We start from the raw sequence: 21161 nt of genomic DNA, 5'->3' as shown, positions 1-21161 counted from the left end.
ATTTAAACAAAATAAACGCCCAATCTTCTACATATGACTCCAGTTGGTGATGAAGAATGTATAATAGGGTCCATTCTCTCGAAATAATGCCAATTTAAGGCCCATTGCCCTCCATTTCGGTAACGAAAATCGTGCCGTGAATTGCGTTATTTTGAAAAATTAATTTAAAATGCATGTAAACAAAATAAACGCCCAATCTTCTACATATGACTCCAGTTGGTGATGAAGAATGTATATTAGGGTCCATTCTCTTGAAATAATGCCATTTTAAAGTCCATTTCCCTCCATTTCGGTAATTCAACTCCATTCCGGTCCATTTCGGTAAATACCCCAACCGTTCAAAATCTGCTGTTCTTGCAGGTTGTAAACATACTATATTAGCGTCTTAAATTCGATTCACATACAGCGCTTTCAGATGACCCTTGTCATTTGATAATTTCAGAAGTCCATGATTGGGCATGAAATTTTCCCTGAATACTGGATAATCAAAACATACCCTGTCCTTTAAACCCAAGAGTCAGAGGTCATCAGAATACTCTCAATAGTTTATTGCAAAGCAATTATTTAAACAGATATTCAAACCAACAACAAAACAACAACTTTGCGCCGGCGGCACATGTTATCGACACCTTATCAAGCTCTTTTAACAACACAAAGCCATTACCAGTCGTATTATTTGAAAGAAAATAAGTGAAATGCCAAAGATCTTGCATACTGTTACAAATCACAAGCAATTTCTTACCACTAGTGTTTAAAATTTCCTTCTAGGTAAAAACCACCTGCCGGCTTTGTTGTTATTGTTTGCCGCTGTCTACCTTCGGAAGCACTCGGTCCTTTCCGTAGAAGATGCGTTTATTTATAATGTATAATAAAAAATGTTCTATACTTCAATAATAAATAGGTTTATGTATAATTTAAAATGTGAATGTTAATTCTTCAAAAATATTGCAAGTCATTATTTTTTTAACCAACAAATTATTTCCCATCATCCTTTATTTGTATACATCATGGCGGCAAAGGCAAACTTGCAAGCGCGAGCTTGCTGTAGGATTTATGTTTTTTCGTTTTTATTATTATTTCTATATATTGGCTTCGCTCATTCAACTACCACACCGGCTACGAATACAACAACAGTTCCAACTACAACAACTCCCACTACAACAACTCCAACCACAACAACGCCGACCACAACAACGCCAACCACAACAACGCCGACCACTACAACAACAGCATTGCCTACTCAGCCTCCGTCTCCAATCGCTATTAACACTGGTATGTATGTGTGGTCATACGGTTATTATTACCCTGTTCAATGTAACCTGATTATTCATATTTCAAAAATTAAACTGACTGCATTTGATACTAGAAATTATGTTGAGTGGGGGAGGGGGGATATAACCCCAACAGAAGACCTTTTATTTGTGTTGTATGTGTAAAACTGTTTCAGAACTGAACTGGTTAGATGGCCGGCAACCAGGTAGCGTAGTTTGTATAATATCTATATAGAGTTCAGAGGGTCCATACATGCTAACTCCTGAATCTCTAAATGGGGGGGGGGGGGGGGGGGGGGGGCCCCCCCCCCCCCCATTCGGAAATTCTGTGGGGGTTGATAACGGCGATAAAAAAAATCACGTCAAATGCACTCCTCCAACCCGGAAGTTTATACTCAAGATTGAGGCCTTTCTGGTAGACCACAGATACAGAATGTTGCATGGGGAATACTGACTTTCGTTCTCTTATTCCACTTTGCAGAGTTATAGCCCTTTGTTCATATTTGTTACCAAAGTTCCCTGGGGTGGGGGTTATGGATAGCATGCAATACTCTACCTTGTTTTTGAAGAGACACATACATGGGGATACACTTCATGTTATCAACTGATTTTAAAGTTTCAGGATTCAAATGGCCTCCAAAGCTTCTGATTGGCTTATATGTTTACCAATAATAATAAGCTAAGTTCTATTAGAAGAGGTATTCAAATGTCATATTTTGAATTTTATTATTATTATTATAATTATTCGGTTTTGTACTTAATTTTCATTTTTATTTTGCACAGATGTAGGACCCTGTCCTTGTGACCTTACCGCCAATGCTTGTGATGTAAGGTGCTGTTGTGATCCTGACTGCACATCAAACGATATTGGAGCGTTCAGTTCCTGTATCCCTACTTCAGTCAAGTATGTCTCACCGTGATGTTGAATGTATTTCAAGACTTTTCTTTAAACGGTTATAACTCATCTTCAATGTGTTAACATTGTCAGGATTTTTATTTTCTTTGTCTTATGAAAAAGATCCGGAAATGAAGCATAATTATACAATGTTTTGTGATTCATGAGTATTGCCAGTCTTAATGAAACATGTACAATTTTGATTTGTAAAATCAAGCGCCAGTAAGGAATTATTTGGTCAAGCAGAGATCAGTTATTCTCTAACCCTGGACAGGTGAATCTACACTTTTCCAGGTGTGAGATATCCTTGTCTCACCCTAGGGTTGAGACGAGGGAATTCCCCTTTTCATAACAATTGTATGATGTCGCGTCAACAATAAAATGACATCACGTTAAGTTACAAAGCATCAATGTCACGTCAACCCTGAATTTAGCCTTTAACTAACCTAACATTATGTACATATGATACACAATGGGAGAACAGGGTAAGAGAAAGAGAATCATTCACCCCCTTGTGGTGAGATTCCCCAAGGAGGTGAGAGATCCTATTGATCATTGGAGCAATTAATTAATTCCAGCGTAGAGGGGGACAAAAAAGGGCAGAATACTAGTTTATTGATGATTTATTCAGGCATTGTGTTGTAGTGTTTCAGTTCAAAGGTGAGCCTTGATCGGAACAATCAATAGAGACCTCATCCGTCGAGACGTGTGTCAACAACAACATTAGTGACGTTATAATAAGTAAACATTATAATCATGTGTAAACATAAGCATTGGGGGAATTAGTTAACTCATTCATCCCTGTAAATTTCATAATGAACTATTCCAACCTTTGAATTGGAGGAGTTCAAATGTGTCTTCAGGGGTCTGAGTTAATTTAAAAAAAAGCTTTAATATGTCTGAGTAACAAAGCAATATCTAACTGGACAATATTTAAAGCATTTAATTACAGATAATTGATCGGACAGAAATTGGGTTTTATAATTAATATGGGATTTATTTTTTACTTAGTGTTGATGACCGCATGTGTGTCCAGTCCGAACTGCTGCTTCTAGATAACACACAGTACACCAAGGAATACACTCAGGACGGACTCTTCTGTATCTATTTCGACAACAGTAAGTGTATCCAATCCATTTATCAGTTACACAGATACATTTGAATGAGGGCTGTACACAATTCCCTCGATGACAAAAATGTTTGTTGTGTAAAAACATTCATGGTTGCTGTCGAACCACGAAAATAAATACAACGAATTTGAATGATACACATCACATGTCTACTGTTTGTTAATACAGAATATCCACGAAAGTTTATACCTCAAAACGATCTAAATAGCATCAAACCACGAAGGAAAGTACCCATAAACTTTTCCTGTTATACAGTATATTATATAGATTCCAAACATAGACAATGAATTCAATAGTTTGTAAACATCAATAAATGATTTCTAAATGTTATAGGAATTATTAATATTAAATTATAACGACATCCTCTGAGAAACTATGACACCTTGATTACAGTGATGACGCTCCATCAACTTTGTTGAATGAATGACCTTGACCTTGACCTTGTATATTCAAGGTCACAGGAGTCAAAAGAATTCAAAGGACTTCTGCTAAAGAATCATTTAGTCTAGACCTTGGGATATGTTGCCACTTTACAAATTTTCTTTCAAGACATTCGGTCAGGTGACTATCCCAAGCTTGCCGGATCGGAACAACTTTTACAGGACATTTTGGTCAGGTTATCTTGAAATACCAGTCCGAAGAAAATGAAAAAAAATAGTCAAAAATTGGTTGATGTATACAATAATTAAATTAAAACATTAACTGGGTTTGGTTTTGGCAGTGGTTTGCCCCAGTCACGTAACGAAGCATTATTCTTCACACAATCAATGTTGATACAGGTTACAGTAGCGCATGACTGCACTGAATGTTACAGGGGTATTTAAAACTCAGAAGTGACAAGACTCAAGACAACTATAGTGATTGCCGGACCGGCAGTTAGTAATTTTTACTGGATATGTCTGTCGGACCGCCATATTTCGCATGGACTGACAAAATGTACTTCCTGAGATGAGGGACTATCTAGTTTTTTTCAAATGAATGACCTACAAATCTAATAGAATACCAATGCATGTTCACTGATGTCAAATGTGTCAAAACTTCAAATGATATCAGAAGAACCACAATGTCTTAATGTCAAAGTGTTATTTAGCTGGCTGGTAAACCACTGACATTGTTTGTAAGTTGTATTGTATTGCTCAATTCCATATCATGATCCGACAGTATTTCAAAGAGAAGGTAAAATTAATTCAGACTAAAAGGTTCCATCATATAACTCCTGCCAGATTTTGATGTTCTGTCCCAAACAATTGAGTGTGTAGGACACACAGTTTCAATCTCCTAGTTACTGCCCTTATATAAAGGATCTGTCATAAGTTTTCCTTCATATTAAATTTATAATGCAAGTTTTGGATTTTTCATGTTTGCGAGCCTCGAAAAATACAAAACGAGTATCATAAATCTAATATGAAGGAAAACGAATGATAGATTCTTTTTATCATATAATACAAAGTAAACTGTATAGTTATGATCTGAAATGACTTTTTTTGCACTTGGACGCCCCTGAAACGATGAAAATTACATCTGCTTCACAATGACGTGACGTCACATTGATTGTTCCTATTTGATTGTGACCATTGAAATATTCTACTTTGACAAAATAAGGAAACTATATTTTTATGGTAGATTTTGTCAACACTGTTTTAATGTCTAGCTAATTCTGAGAATTTCTCTTACCAAAACTCACTAAAAAAATCAACTGGTCTCACTATTTTGCATTGGAAAGCTGTTATGTATGCAACTCATCTTTGGCCAAGTCATACAGTTATTGTCGGTATTAAAAGAGTTTCAGTCCGTGGTCCCATTATAATCGTATTAAAACAAAATCGGTCGTCTTTTGAATATTACGATAAACAAATTATAAACTGTTATGATTAGTGATACAAATTTGTCACATGACATAAAAGAATGAACTGATTTCTTCCTATTTTTGTTTTTAGATGCAGAGCGTAATTATTATACAAATCCCGACCTGGTGTCCGATACTGCTACATTTGAAAACTATTTGTATCGATTTGCTGACACCAACTATCAACCAGGAGCCATAGACAAAACACTATATGCTGATGAGTACAAGGTGATGATACCAATAGCTCACAGCATTGCTAAGTATCATAACAAATTACTGTTAACCAAAATGTCAATTATTATATTATCTGTAATAGAAAAACATTCTTATTTTTGTTGTTTTTAGATAATTTTTATAGTTGCAGATTGATAACTTATAATTCAACAAACAAAAATATGTGTTTAATCAAGATTTTTTTTAAGTAGCTATTAAAAGCAAATTCAAGAGCATTGAGTAGAACAGTTGAGAGGAAGAGATTTGAGAATATCTACTTAGGAATGATACTGGTATCAGGTAATATATTTTTCCAACTTTGTTTCAGAGCGGGGAACCAGTGTTCGTTGTATATCAGAATCTGGCCAGGGGCTACCTAGGGGTCCCTAAGGCTGTGGGCTCCACATTTTGTTCAGATAGCAATCCAGCTGGTAAGGTTTTGATTCAATTTGTATCAAATTGGGATGGATTATGGCACGATAATATCCATCCATTATTATTTTTTCTAATTGCTCGTTACTTGGTCGTGTAAACCATCATCATACATAGCTTTAATTATGTATTAGGCACATATTGGTCCCACACTTTTTCGGTATCATTTTGAAAGATTGTATTGTCACTGTTTCAGAAAAAGCATCCTCGATACTGCTCCCTTTTGCTCACTGCACCCCTAGAATATGTCATAGCAAAATTTAAGGCACTCGGCTAGGTATTTGATTGGTATCAGGTAAAAAAAAACCTGACCAATCACTAGGTTGATATATACCTGTTCTTTGAAGTTTACAAAAGCCGATGCCCAACTTCAAAGCCAGTCAATTTTACCGTTATGCGACCGTGAGACGTTTTGATGTACATCAAAGGATCAATCAAACTAGTCTACTTGCCTCATCCACAAGGTGACGCCCACTGAACCTTCAATTTTGCTATGACATATATGGAGTATTGAGGATGCAGAAAAAGAGGTTCCTTGCAGCATTGTTTTCATTCACTACACTCATGGACAGCGCCAAATTGGTGGCCGATGTTGTATAAACCATATTCCAAATGGACATCTATTGTGTTTGACAGGAAAAATTCTCAAAATTTTAATGGAAAAATTACAAATCCTTTGTAATGTTTTATTACCATGCCTGTTTTAGCATTCCTGGAAGATGAGTCGTCTGAGTGTGTGCGAAACATCTACACCCTGGACGCCACGACTTGTGTGGACACTGCACAGTGGAAGGCCTCCTCCTACTTCTCCGGGATCAAAGTCGTTACTGTGAGTCAAATACTTGTTTATCCCTTTCACCACTGTAGACCATAATGGATTCATCCAGATCAATGTATGGTAGAGTCTACTTAAGTTACCTAGGGGTGAAAGGGTTATAATACTGTGTGCAGCAGTTTCGTCTCAATAAAGGAATAAAACTGTTTTCTGTATAAATGGGGCAAAGTTACACTGTAGCAATACTTTTTTCAGTGATGAGATTCATAAGTTTGGAAATATGTAAGTATCATAGTTTTACTTTATACACAAAAAATGTGCTTACTATACAGGTCTCATTGGCATTACGCATTTGAAAATAGTGATCAGACATAACAGAACAGAATATACTTAAAGCAAGCTACAACTTAATACAACATATTGCCAATATTTATTTGGAAGGTATGGTATATACTGCATTTCTATTTTTAAAGGCTTGTAGTCTGTCATCTTAGCTTAGAGTTTTTCATTTATTCTTAACCACTGTTTTATAAATCTTTCCTTGTAGACCCCATATCTGTTTAACTGGATCGTAAACCAGACGGGAGTGACCAACCCAGCAGTTACGACCCCCGCACCCACTACTGCAGGTCAGTGTTATGTTAGCTGTACTTCTGTTATCCACTTTTTTTAGCAATTTTATAGCAATTTTAGCTCATTATTAGAGTCCCTCACCTGGTTTCGAGATATCGTGAATTATCAATTGTTACGGAATTCTTTGATAGCATTATGTCAATTGCAAAATTCTGTGACAGAGTTACTGTGAAATCAGATATTTTCGTGGGGCCCAAATTTTGTGATTTCCCAAAAATAAACACCATTTCATTGGTACATGAATTTGTTGATTACGAGTGCCCACTCGTACAGAGAATGGTTTTATGTAGAAACTTGTAATTACTTCATGGACCTATGAATTCGTGGGTGAAGATTACCCACGGAATCAGCGAAATTATAAACCCCACGAAAATTTGTGATTTCACAGTACATTAGAGTATAATATCTTAATAGGGAAGTTATAGTGATCATGAAGGTTACAAATGTTTTACCCCAACTTCGAACAAGGAAAGTCATTGAAACAAATCAAAAGATGTTAAATTGAAGAATACAAATCAAATAAAACTGACTCATTATTAAAAGTTGACAAATTGGAAAACTTGAATCAGTGTTAAAGTAACAACCTATAAATGGAAGTGGGAAAATCGAGGCCATATTTTGGTAACGTTTGGTGAGATTCTCGAGTCAGGGGTATGGGAAAGTAGTTGAGTATTGTTGTTGAATGTTGTGATTTGTTTAAGTATTGTAAATTTTGATTTATTTCACTGTAGAATGTTGTGTACGTGTTTAATACAACCGACAGTTATAAAAGCTTATATTATTGTTTGGAATGGCATTCCCCACTGACTGTTTAAATGTCAATGTTTCGTGTTGCTTTGCTCATACGTCATTTATTGCTTTGATTTTGGTTTAGTAGAAATTTTCATGTCAGATATGGGACTGAAACATTGGACGGCAAGCTCTAAAATGTGCATGTCGGCATGCTTTTTGACATCACAATGTGAAATAAAATTGAACATATTGACAGCATTGTCACATGCACATTTAGGATTTGTGAAAAAAAATGTTACAGTTCTGCTATTAATTTGAAAGGAGTTCATCTGTGTTGTTGATATTTTTATAGTAATGATAAGCTTCACCATCTAGTTGCTACGTATTTAGCCCATTCACCCCTGAAGACACATTTGAACTCTTCCAATTCAAAGGTTGGAATAGTTCATTATGAAATTTCAGGGGTGAATAAGTAAAAAATAACTTTGCAATATTTTGTTTTGGTATGTTGTTTAGTTTTTACTCTGTAGAGTTGACACTCAATTTTTCCTTCATTGATGGTGTATATGCCATCTTTTTGTAATTTTGCTGGTGTTGTGTGCGTGTGTTTGTTGTAAGTAGTTTGAATTTTTACAGCCCCCGTTACCACCACTGACATCAATGCTACAACAGCTGACTCAAATACAACAACTCCGACAGTGGTCACCACAACTCCGACCGTTGTAACCACAGGTACAGGACGGCAGACATCCGTTGTCTGTATATATACACTTGTTGTCTCTATACACTATATACATATATTCCTTGCACAGTTACCCTCTTCTGGACTTCCTTACTTGTGTCTATGTAACCATTACAGATTGCACTGAAATCAATTTCAGGTTTAAGCACCTTTAAGGATCCCTGTACCACTGCCAAAAGAATTACAGCATGACCATATCTTTAGTAAATCATTTCTGAAAAGGGCCGCTTTGGCTGAGTGGTTAAGGTATCTGACATCTACGATCACTTGCCCTCCACTACTGGGTCTTGGGTTCAAGACCTACATGGGGCAGTCGCAAGGTACTGGCCGCAGGTCCGTGATTTTTCTCCTGACACTCCGCGTTTCCTCCACCACCAAAACCAGGCACATCCTTAAATGACCATAGCTGTTAATAACTAGGACGTAAAGCACAAACCTTGCAGAGCTCTAATGAAAAATGAATAATAAAGATGAAATGAACAAAAAAACCCATCAACATCAGTTTTAGAGTGAAAAAAAGGAATTTGAAATTATTTAGCTATTTGGTCAATGGAAGAACCCTGGCAAAATCACATCCAAAATGAAATTAACTCATCCACCCCTGAAGGCACATTTGAACTCTTCCAATTTAATGGTTGGAAAAGTTCATTATGAAATTTCAGGGGTAAACGAATTGAAGGATGGTGACTGTTGTACTATAATCTATGGTGGTATTCTCTAGTGTTTTGCCTGCAGTTGGACAGGGGTCGTTAAGGTGCAGTTGGACTTTTTTAATCCTAGATACAGGATTTGGTATCAATTTTCTAGGATTCATTGGATTAAAAAAAAAATCCCTAGTATTGCATTCATTGTAAAACTTTTTTCATAATTACGTAAAATCACCTTGTTTTACCTATCTGGTGTATTATCATTTTTCAAAAAATTGCTTAAAATGACCATTTGGATAATTAATGCACATTATTTGACGCATTATTGGTCCTATTTGAAACAATATCATAATTTTAAGTGTTCAGAAAAGGGATACCAGGTTTTGTCATCAAGATTAAAGAGGTCATGCACTATCTGTCTATAGTCCTTTTCCTCTTTCCTTGCACTGTGTTTTGAGAAATGACTTTCACTGGTGTTTACCACATGTACACAAAATGTTATGAATATTCATAATGATATAACATTGAATATAATTAATAGATTAACCCTTGCAAGTTCATTGAAGAGATATCTGTACTGATCAAGGTTATTTCCCCCAAATTTAAAGTATTTAGATAAAACCAAGTAACATTACAAAGCACCTCACAAAATATTGAGCATCAGCATTCATTCTGTACAGATTTATGAGTTAGCCATTTTGCGATTCTATTTTCTGAATTTTAGTAAATAAATAAAAAATATTTTTTTAAAGGCCTGAGCACTTGAAAAATAGAACGCGGTTTAAAACAAAAGCTTCAAATGTCCTTAGGCAGTAGTGTCTATGTATAATCATAAAGTTATCATGCAAGTCAGCATTCATATTTTATAATCTCATAATACAACTGTTAATGGATTACACAATTGTAATTAACCCCTAGAAATGAAAGTTATTTTACTGTATTTTGTTGACATGATCTGTATACCTCTGTTAGCAAGTGGCTATCTTTTCTCCATGAACAAATATTGTGTATATTTTGTATTGCACTGTCATTCAATTTTGTGATTTTTGAATTCCAGGATAACAATTTTTGTTTGTTTTTGAATTTGAGGCTAGAAAATAATGCATTACATACATTTGTTTGTTGCTCCCAGAAAACATTTGTTCGATTTCATAAAAATGCAGATCTGTAGATAGATGTGTATTCATGATCATGCAAATTTCTAGTTTGCTTGCTTTTTAAATGATATGAACCAGAAATTATCAATTAAATCAAATTGTTTTTAATATATTTGTGATTAAAATTTTGTAGAAGTTTAAAATTGTTCATACAGTTTCAGGATTTTGTGATTTATGCGAATTGCAAGGTTTTCCTATTTCAGCAGCTTTTTGTTACTTTTCAGTGAATTTTGTAGATATTTTGACTAACATACATTGTTAAATGTTTATCCCTATAGATAACAGTACAGTTACCTCCCCTGTGAACACCACAGGTTGGTTATATGTTTATCATAGATATTGCCAGAATAGCTAATTCCTGCTGCGATGTGCTACAGATGTTCAGACAGCTTAACCCATTCACCCCTGAAATTTCATAATGAACTGTTCCAGCCTTTGTATTGGAAGAGTTCAAATGTGTCTTCAGGGGTGAATGAGTTAAGTACATATACAATGAAACCTGACTAATCTGATCTCCTTGGTTACAGAACATATTGATAAGTTTAAACTGGATGAAACAGTGTTTTATCTACCTTTTTTACATAGCGAGTCATTTCTGAAAACCATGAGTTATTCTACGAAAAAATATTGAATTTTCATCAATTATCAATGAGTCATATTGAGAGAGAGAAAAAAATAGTTTTTGACTCATAGGTTAACCCTTTCACCACTGTAGACCATAATGAACCCCTCCAAATCAATGCACGGTAGAGTCTACTACAGTAACATAGGGGTGAAAGGGTTAATAAAACACCTGATGTCAGAATGCACAGGTCCTATTTGATAGATTTCATAAAATTAGGATTTTAGCATTATGTTGGATTAGACAGGAAGTCAACATAATCAGATCAGATTAGACAGGTTTCACTATATATAAATTCTTTTCAACTCAGTCTTCTTATTTTTCAAAACAATCAAATCTATTCAGCACGTGCAATTATTTTTATTATATTTGTGAAGCCCAAATATTCTTTATCTCAAATTTGAAAAATGAAAGATTTGATTATTATGAAGTAGAACATGTTTTTGTCCTCTGGCAAATAGCTGTTGAATCAATGTCAAATTATGTCAAATGATTGCTTTAGCAAACTAATTTCCTAAGTACCTAAGAATTAGGGAAATTTTAATCCAGTAAATGCTTAACTCACAGAATTAATCAGGACTGATTCTTAAGAAGGAAAATAAGGATATGGTCAGTTAGTTGTTGATAAATTCTACTTCTTTCTTTACTATTGTCTGAACATTTTGTATTCTGCTAATGACTGCTATGATATCAAAACCAGAACTCTTAAAGCAAAGTTTAACTTTACAGAGATGTGATGAGTTGATGTATGCCTGCTCACTAATATTGCCTGTTTGTTATATCTATCTGGAACTGAATATCTTTTGGACCATGTTCTTCCTTATCGCTAGAAACCTTTTGTAAAAGGCTCAATCTTTAGTATGCTCAATCTGTAAAATTTTATCCTCGATACTCGAGGGGTAACGCTCACTTTCACTCTCTGCACCCCTGGAATATGTCATAGCAAATTTGTAGGCACAAAGACAGCTATTTGATTGGTCTCAGGTAAATAAAACCTGACCAATCACTAAGCTTGCACCTGTCCTTTGAAGATTTTAAAGAAACAACACCTGGCTTCAAATCTAGTCAATTTTACCGTTACACGACCAAGAGATTCTTTTGATGTACATCAAAGGATCAAACCAGTCTTCTTGTTTCATCAACAAAGTGCTGCACACTGAGCCTTCAATTTTACAATAACATTCCAGGGGTGCAGAGAGCATAATTGAGCGTAATGCCTGGAGTATCAAGGATGGTAAAATTCTTGTTGAACTGCATTTGCCAAAACTGTCTATACATTTGTATTACAAATTCTGTGTGTTCTATACTTCAATAAGCTTTAATGTAACTTTATACTTCAATAAGCTTCAGAATAAATTTATACTTCAATAATATAAGCTTCAGAATAAATTTATACTTCAATAATATAAGCTTCAGAATAAATTTATACTTCAATAATATAAGCTACAGAATAATTTTATACTTCCATAAGTAATAGTGTTACTTTATACTTTCATAAACTACATAAATTCCCTCTCTTTACCTTGTACTTACTTTTTATAACATAAAGTACAAGCTAATACTATACAAATTTACATTATTTCTGATAAAGTCAGATGATCATATATAGTTCTTGATATGATATTGTGATTATTACTACTTGTGTATTTGCATGTTTATTAATGTTTACTTGTACTTGGTATTCGTACAAATTGCACTAGTTGTCTTGTTTTAGAAGCATGTAACAATAATTTGTTGTAACAGTTGATTGTATAACCTTGTCTGTATTAACTATCACTTAAATCTGTATTGTACCTGTATCACTTGTTGATGAGTGAATTCCTATATATGTATATACATGTATATGCATGACTGTAACTGTCTATATCCACCTTGTATTCACAGACAACGTAACCACAACTCCCACTGTCCCAACTACACCTATTGTACTTATCCCAGGTTTGTAACCAGGTTGCTGTAACTAAATCCATTGCTGTAACCATGTAACAAGATTTGTACTCGCTGTAACCCAGATCAATACCTGTAATCAGATTGAAGCTGTAACCAAATAATTTTATCCTACTTTCTCTTTCCTTGTTGCATTTGCTGGAAATATTACATGTGTCCAGATTGATGCTAGCTGTAATGCAGATCATTGACTGTATCCTATTTGCTGCTGTAACCAAACCTTATTACTTCTCTTCCCTTGTTGTTTGTTGAAATCTTACCTGTATGCAGATTGCTGCTGTAACCAAGTTGGATCCTATTTGCTCCTTCCTTGTTCTTTGCTGAAACCTTTCCTGTATCCAGATTTCTGCTGTAACTATACCAATTCCTGCTTCTTTTTCCATGTTATATTTTCTGGTTCCTAAACCACAAGAAAAGTGAATCTATGCTAGACAGTATCTTATTTTTCCAAGGATTTAAACTCGCTATATAGGCACTCCTAGGCTAGATTTATGTCAAAAGTTTTAATGCCTATGTCAATATCTTTAATCTACCAAATACAACCATTTTGATGGGACCATTGAACAAGACTGTGGTCTTTTTTCACCTTATGACCATGCCACTGTGACTTGTTTCAGTCTTTTTTTAAGCCTCTTGCTTTATTTTGTGTGTGTGTGTCTCATCCTATACCTGCTTAAAGACTAATTAAATCAAAGTTGTTTTGTCCAATAAATCATTTTAACAAGGTTACTGTGACCTAGAATTCATTTTAAAGGTTACTGTGACCCAGAAACCCTTATAACAAGGTAATTGTGACCTAGAAACTCTTATAACAAGGTTATTGTGACATGGAAACCTCAATAACAAGGTTATCATGCCCTAAGCATGCTTATAACAAGGTTATCATGATCTAGAAACCCGTAAAACAAGGTTATTGTGAATAGGAAACTCTATGACAAAGGTTATCATGACCTAGAAACCCTTATAACAAGGCTATTGTGACCTTGAACCCCTTTGACAATTGTAGGAACAACGATAATTGTGTTATAGCCCAAGTGTTGTGTGTATTACTACAGTAGTAATAAAAACAAACATTGCTTGTCTTGCGTTTGAAATATTTATAAGTAACATTTTGTCTTTGTCTTCAGTTCATTTGGCTGGTTTATTCATAGTTTTGTAAATTAACAAGCATTCTTTTTAACAAACGTTCAGTAAAGAACAACCTTGTCAGGTTATGAGTGAGTTTGCTTGTACATTTATTGTTTTTTTTTCTTTGCAGAAAAGGTTTTGGTTTTTAGACAGCAGTATTCACGTGTGGCCTTTCTTGACAATTGTTTTGCTTTATATTATTTAATTGCACCGAAATGACATTGTATACATTGCTAAATCTATCTTATTATTAGATTTTGTAATTGACCTCAAATAAGCCCCCACACCTGGTGAAAAAAGATTGATTAAAAGTAGGGAGGGGGCCTTATTCCGAGTATCCCCCCTGTTCACATATGTCCGCTATCTTGGATATACCACTGTTTTGATCTATGACCGCGCTACATATCAAGTACTTCAGTTGTTCATATTATTAAAATAACAACCAGTTGGCAGAAGATTTGATAATGGTTATCACAAGTGGACTAGTAGATTATTTGTACCCCCAAAACTTGTTCTGAAGATCACAAAACATTAAAAACTTTTGTAAACTTTTTTTAATATATCTGGTTTAATTAATCAGTTGTTTGTATACATGTTTATATTTTTTACCATGAAGATAATGACATTTGAAATCTATGCTGCATGCAATTCGATAAAGATAATTATTATAATTTTTTCACAATTCTAAAGTAAGTTTGTTAAAATTTTCAAAAATGTAAAATTAATCACTTTTTTTTTTAAAACAGTGGATCTGTACAACAACACGTACACAGTTCCAATAACGGTGGACTCAGTGACGTGCCAGGATGTAAATGGACAAGCCTTAACCTGTCCCAGTGGAAGTACTCCTGATCCTACCTTCAATGCCAGTACCAGCATCTGTAGTAACATCGTGCTAGGGGTAAGGGATTTGTAAAACACTGTCTCGGAAGTTTAATAGTGAACTTCATCTGACCTTCAGTGGCAGTGTGTGTAGCATCTTTGTGCTCAGGTTGCAGACCTTTTTAAGGAATTGATTATGGATAATTAAGCACCAGTTGAATAGGAAATGAAAATATAGCTTCAGCTAGGCATTTAAGGCATTTGAAATTAACTGCTAGCTCTGAGGTACTGTATTATACCTGGAAATTTTTCGCTGCAGTTTAATTTTTGCCTTTTACGCCCTCCGTAATGAAGTTGAATCGATCATTACAGCGAAATTTTGTCAACAACATGGAATAAATGGTAATGAAATGTGAAGGATGAATTAAATATTGGGCAAAGACGGGTTTTGCCGTCAGAGGGCGAACATTTCCCAGTATACAGGATTCAGTTTAAATCATAAACATGTAGCGGGAGAGGAAAAATGCGCGGCCAGACTTGGGTTCGAACCCAGGACCCTCCCAACTCTAGACAGACGCTCTACCAATTGAGCTACCTGGTCCTCGATGATCGACCCAGTCCAGTTCCGCTACAAACAAAATGAATCACCTGTACTTTTTTTGTTCAGATTTTGAACTAGATCATATTGGCTTATTGGTGTAAATTTTACTTTCAATGGTCGCATCAGATCATTGTATAAACAGTGAAGTTGGTGTTCAAGACAATCTGGCCTACTTTCAGGTGGAGTATATTCTTGATTATGGTACCGACATGCCTGGATTCCTGATCGAGACTCAGCAGGTTGTGACCTCTGCCAGGGTCAGACTGACCTTAGGGAATATCAACCTGGCCAGTCTTCCTGTCACTCAGAGATACAGCTCTAAATTTGAAGGAGTAAGTATGACTGTAATTGATAAGACACCTCACTCTGAGGTGTACTTTATTTAGGCAAGTGTTGTATACATGATATCACAGATATACTAAAACAATGGTGTTTTTAGCTACACATTCCACAAAAATACACATTTGTATAACACAAGTGTTGTCATCTGCGATACTCCAGGGGTTATGCTACCTTTTGCTTTCTGCACCCCTGGGATATGCCACAGCAAAATTGAAGGCAAGCAGCTAGCTAATCAAATCGCTAGGCTGATACCTGTCCTTTGAAATACAGAGGCGTGACACTCAACTTCAAAGCCTGTCAATTTTACCGTTACATGACCGCGAGATTCTTTTGATGTACATCAAAGGATCAAACTAGATTTCTTGTCTCATCCACTAGTTGGCGCACACTGAGCCTTCAATTTTGCTGCGGCATATTCCAGAGTGCTGAGAACATAAGTGAGGATGGTGTGTTATAAAAAAAAAATGCTATAAGTCTAGAACTTCTTTGCTATGCTGATTGATAAAAACTGTAAATGTTGTTGTCACACGCTAATTGATGTATAAAGCAGTAATGATAATAAAATCTAGACAGCATATATGTCATTACCTTGTTAATAGCAAGTACAAGTATTCTATTAAAGCATATATACACTATTGACTTTGTGAAGTGATTGTTGTTCCCCAAGAATACAATTTTGTTCAATCGTGCATGCAATAGCTATATGTAAATGTATATATAGCACAAGGGTAAGAATAAGTGTTATGTCAGTGTTTGGATAAAATATGGCTCGGCCATAATTTTTGTATAATTTTGGAATGTGTGTAACATTAGAAAAAATGTAATTATCCATAAAAATAAATTTCATATAATTTCACAACAACTCTGAAACAAATTCTATCAGCTTATATTTATCATTCTTGTTTGCCCGGATGGTAGTGCACTGGGGGTCTTAATGTAGGAGGGAACTGGAGTTTACAGAGAAAAAACCCATAACGTTGGGTAGGTGACCCCATAGCTTTTGGTGTCTGATTGGGGAATCGAACCCCGGCCACCTTGGTGAAAGGCGAGTGCATTATTCCACTGTGCCAACCAACCAACCATACTGTCGTTGATATGCTTCTTACAATCTGTCTGAACAAGCTAACTGGTATAGTTGTACATAGATTTAAGCCTATAGATTTAAATCGAAAAGAATCATACTGCATGGAATTGATAATAAATATCATACAAGGAATCATATTTGATATATCACAGGCATCAGAGACAAATGTGTCGGCCAAGAGTGGAAATCCGGGATACTTGGTGGGGAAACCCGTGAGGGCTGGTATCCGCTTCAACATCGCTGGAAATTCCAGGTAAGTCCTAAATAGAAAAACAGATGTTTAAAGTGAAACAAGGAAAAGATCGTAGTAAGGTCGCATTCATGTATCCTGGTTGAAACGGTTCAGGTGGCACAAAAATATTCCACGATAAACGAACCCTCTTCGACCAAACTGCTGACAGAGCTAAAAAAAAACCAAAAAAACCCAGGATAAATAACAATTTATCAAGAACAATAGCTCCTTCTTTCACGCGTCCACTAAATTATACAACCTAACTAAAAATCTGCATGTGGATTGACCTTGTTTTATAAAGAAATAACGCAAACTAGCTATAGTCAGCATTTTAGTTTTGGTCAGGCACATCCTGACCCCTCAATCTACACATGCCGAATATTCCTGATGTCAGCCTCGGTTCAGATCTGCGCCTGTTGTTTGCTTTCAGGTTCAACGGGTTGAACTTAATATGGGAAAGGGGCCTTAGAGATAATTGGGTAGAAGTTCAATAACAATAAATTATCAAGGGTTTTGAACAACACATACCAATGGGTCAGAACTAATTGTCTGTAGAAATGATATCAACATGTTAGCCTCACAAAACAAAAATATCGGACATCAGTCATTGTGGTTATTTCACACACTGTAAAATAATGAAAAATAAGCAAGGGTTTAAAGGTCAAATCCTAACAAGTAACTTTTACCACATAACACCCTAAGTGGGTTCTTTCCTGGAAAAGTTTGAGATAAGTGTGTTTCATTATTTTTGTTTATTTTATATAAATACAAATTTTTGAATTCCTCTCTGTTCCAGTTTTGCCATATCAGAGAGTTCATACGACTTGACACTTGTCAAGTCAACAGGCTCAGGTGATTGTGCAACAGGCTCTGCCAACCGACTCCAGGTGAACTTTGGGGAGGATGTCAGGACAGGATGTCAGATCAGGTAAAAAAATGTCAGGGTTGTGTGAGCTTCAGATTAGGTATAAAGGTCACCATTATGTGACCTTCAGTTTAGGAATAAAGGTTACAGTTGTATGACCTTCAGATTGGGTAATAAAGGACAAGGCTGTGTGACTTTCAGATTGGGTAATAAAGGTCAAGGCTGTGTGACCTTCAGATTGGGTAATAAAGGTCAAGGCTGTGTGACCTTCAGATTGGGTAATAAATGTAAAGGCTCTTGTGACCTATAGATTGGGTAATAAAGGTCAAGGCGGTGTGACCTTTGCAGGTCTCAATCCACACAAGGAATTATACAGATCAATAGTATTCCTTTTTATAGTTCCATTTACTGAATATTTTGTTATCTAGTATCTTTTAAGAAATGTCAGGACTGGACTGGTTTTTGCCGCAAAGTGGGAGGAAGAATGTAGATGCAGATCAAGGACTTAACAATGGATATCACAAACAAATTCCTAATAAAACAAAACAAAAAGTTGAGCTGTACCAATTGACACAGGTCAAAATGGTGGTGACAAGTAAATGAAATGAGGGGAACCACCCTGTCTAGATATGTCATTGGGATCCTAAAGATGGGGCAGCAGGCCTTAATTCTTAACATCAACATATTATTTGGAAGGAATTATTAACATTTTGTTTGTGGAAAAAGGATTTTATTTTTATTTTTGAGATGAAAATAAATAATTTTCCAGTTAACACATTTGAATGTATGTTAAAGATTTAATCATAAGAATGTGACACAGAATTGTAGCAAAATATGTTAAAAATGGGTTATTTTGAAAAGTATTATATAGATCACCTCTATCATCTTTTGTCAGATTCAACTATGACAATGTGACAGAATACTGTACCGCAATCGAACAGCAAATTATAAATGCTTTGGAGGGCTTAGACGGGATAATATATGAACCTGGTAACCGATCTGTCGCCATATTTGGTAACTCGGACCCTCTCGTCACGGGTGACTGGGTACCCATCATCAGGAATGCACCTACAGCTGCACAGGTAAGGGGTTTTGTTCAGAAACTCGAAAGTCAAACTTCCTAATTACAAACTTGATGTCTCAAATATCGTCTGTCTGTTTTCGGTCTACTGGTAGTTTCTTGCTACTGATTCTGATTCAGGATGTAGTAGTAAAGTTCATTGATCTGATCTGGAAATGAAATGTGGTCTTTCACACAAACAGGTTTCACTCCAGTATTAAGGATCCCCGTACTGTTGCCCAAAACTGTATCAAAGTATTGGAAACTGGTTTTTTTCGGCATGACTATAGCTTCGATAAGTCATTTCTGACATAAAAACATAACTTGCAAGACTTTTAAGAGAAATAATAAATATGAAATAATATACAAAATTTATATCAATAACAGTGTTCTGAGAGTAAAAACTCTGGTCCTCAGATTGTTATACTATCGCTCTAAGCGATTGAGCTAACTGGTCAACGAAAGCGACGGGCGAAACTGTGCAACAGTTGTGTCCAAACAGAAGTTTAGGGGAGGTTACTGTAGATATGAAAATTCAAAGTGCAGTGGGACAGGGATCCTTAAACTTAAGTCAAATTTTAAATGTTAGCTTGAAATTGAGTAATACCTGATGAAGTTATTCATACTCACTTATTTCTAATTGTTTGATGACTTCTCTACAAATACTGTTACAGATACTTCTCCAATAGGGGTGTAACAATTCACCAATGCATCGGTATTCCGTCTTTGTGTATTGCAGAGTTATCTTCTCTTGGGATTTGTGAGAGTAACGTCATCAATTTTTGAGAAAACGATGTAATTTTCTCACACAAACCTATGACGTAACAATCAACACCTGCTTCAAAGAGAAGATAACTCTGCAATACGCAAAGACGGAATATTGTATCATATATCTCGAGTGCTGATGCATCATGGCATTTGATACTCTAAAAAAGTGATATGTACAGGTTACCTCCCTTTTAGAGATGTTATTAACCAATCCCGCAAAGTTAATTTCCGCATACATTTCTTCTTGTTCTACCACCCAAAAGAAATATTGTTTCAAAAATAAAAATGCTATACAATTTAGGAGAAAGATAACTTAAAAAATATAAATTCAGCATGGAATACAAACACAGGGTTGTACAGAAAGTTGTAACAAGCATTGTGATACGTATCGTATTGTGACCCATGTATTGTGATACGTAACGTATCGTAACAACCCTTGCGATACACAGAACTAACAAACATCCAACAATGCTGATTTTCACTGGTCTAATGTTTGAATGGCAAACAAAAATCGCCAGTCACATTATTTCTCAGAATTGATACCGACTTCAAAAGACAAAACAAATTTACAATGCTATTTCATTATTCTACGTAATAACCACAGAAATAGAAATGTATTTTCCATTAAACGTGCTTGAAATTTCCAATTTTGACAAAGAAGGGAGAATGAGTCCATTTTTATGTAATCTAACTTGACACTTTTGATCAATTATAGGTGGTCACCTCTATCAATGGTCCGACGTGTTCGGTGACGACTGGCATGCACGTCCAGATTATTTACGCAAACATTGGAGCACTGAGCAACCCACAGCGGAAAATCCTTGGGGCCCAGTTTAACTATGAAGAGCCACAACCTGTTACATTCAGGGTAAGTACAAGGAAACCCTTAGCACAGGTAAAAGTTTGGACCCCATTTACATGTATGTAATGGAAGGTTGAGATAGTAGAATATTTTAAACAAGAGGCCCAATGGGCCTGCATCGCTCACCTGGTATAAAACTCACACTTGTAACCTTAAAAGTGATCTAAAATAAAGCTACAGGCAAAATATCAGTATTTATGATTAAAATTCATTCAAAAGACCGTTATTTTTTTTTTAACATTTCACCCCTGTGATTGAAAGTCGAACAAAGTCATTATGTTGAACACATTGTATAGCCTTTCATCTCAGGATGCAACTTGCAAAGTATAAACATCCTGGGACCCATGGTTATTCA

General features: G+C 35.5%; 2 protein-coding genes across 2 annotated transcripts in view; one reads left to right on the top strand and one right to left on the bottom strand.

Moving 5' to 3' along the window:
* LOC110455235 overlaps positions 1–816 on the bottom strand; it is a 16234-nt gene extending 15418 nt beyond the window's left edge. Inside the window, exon 1 of the mRNA XM_021505229.1 lies at positions 743–816. The gene's annotated coding sequence lies outside the window, so the exon portion shown is untranslated. The remainder of the gene's footprint in view (positions 1–742) is intronic.
* A 191-nt stretch (positions 817–1007) lies between these two features.
* LOC110455231 (tectonic-3-like) overlaps positions 1008–21161 on the top strand; it is a 25896-nt gene continuing 5742 nt past the window's right edge. The window contains exons 1-16 of the mRNA XM_021505225.1: positions 1008–1272; positions 2055–2175; positions 3178–3284; positions 5234–5370; positions 5684–5786; positions 6495–6616; positions 7110–7191; positions 8564–8659; positions 10752–10787; positions 12980–13033; positions 14917–15071; positions 15773–15925; positions 17172–17272; positions 18048–18179; positions 19012–19198; positions 20660–20812. Of these exons, the coding sequence (XP_021360900.1) occupies positions 1008–1272; positions 2055–2175; positions 3178–3284; positions 5234–5370; positions 5684–5786; positions 6495–6616; positions 7110–7191; positions 8564–8659; positions 10752–10787; positions 12980–13033; positions 14917–15071; positions 15773–15925; positions 17172–17272; positions 18048–18179; positions 19012–19198; positions 20660–20812 (2004 nt within the window). The remainder of the gene's footprint in view (positions 1273–2054; positions 2176–3177; positions 3285–5233; positions 5371–5683; positions 5787–6494; positions 6617–7109; positions 7192–8563; positions 8660–10751; positions 10788–12979; positions 13034–14916; positions 15072–15772; positions 15926–17171; positions 17273–18047; positions 18180–19011; positions 19199–20659; positions 20813–21161) is intronic.

Source organism: Mizuhopecten yessoensis, unplaced genomic scaffold (genome assembly GCF_002113885.1).
Source record: "Mizuhopecten yessoensis strain PY_sf001 unplaced genomic scaffold, ASM211388v2 scaffold8183, whole genome shotgun sequence".
NCBI lineage: Eukaryota > Metazoa > Mollusca > Bivalvia > Pectinida > Pectinidae > Mizuhopecten > Mizuhopecten yessoensis.
The sequence above is the reverse complement of the archived record's forward strand: the minus strand, read 5'-3'. Positions and strand labels throughout refer to the sequence as shown.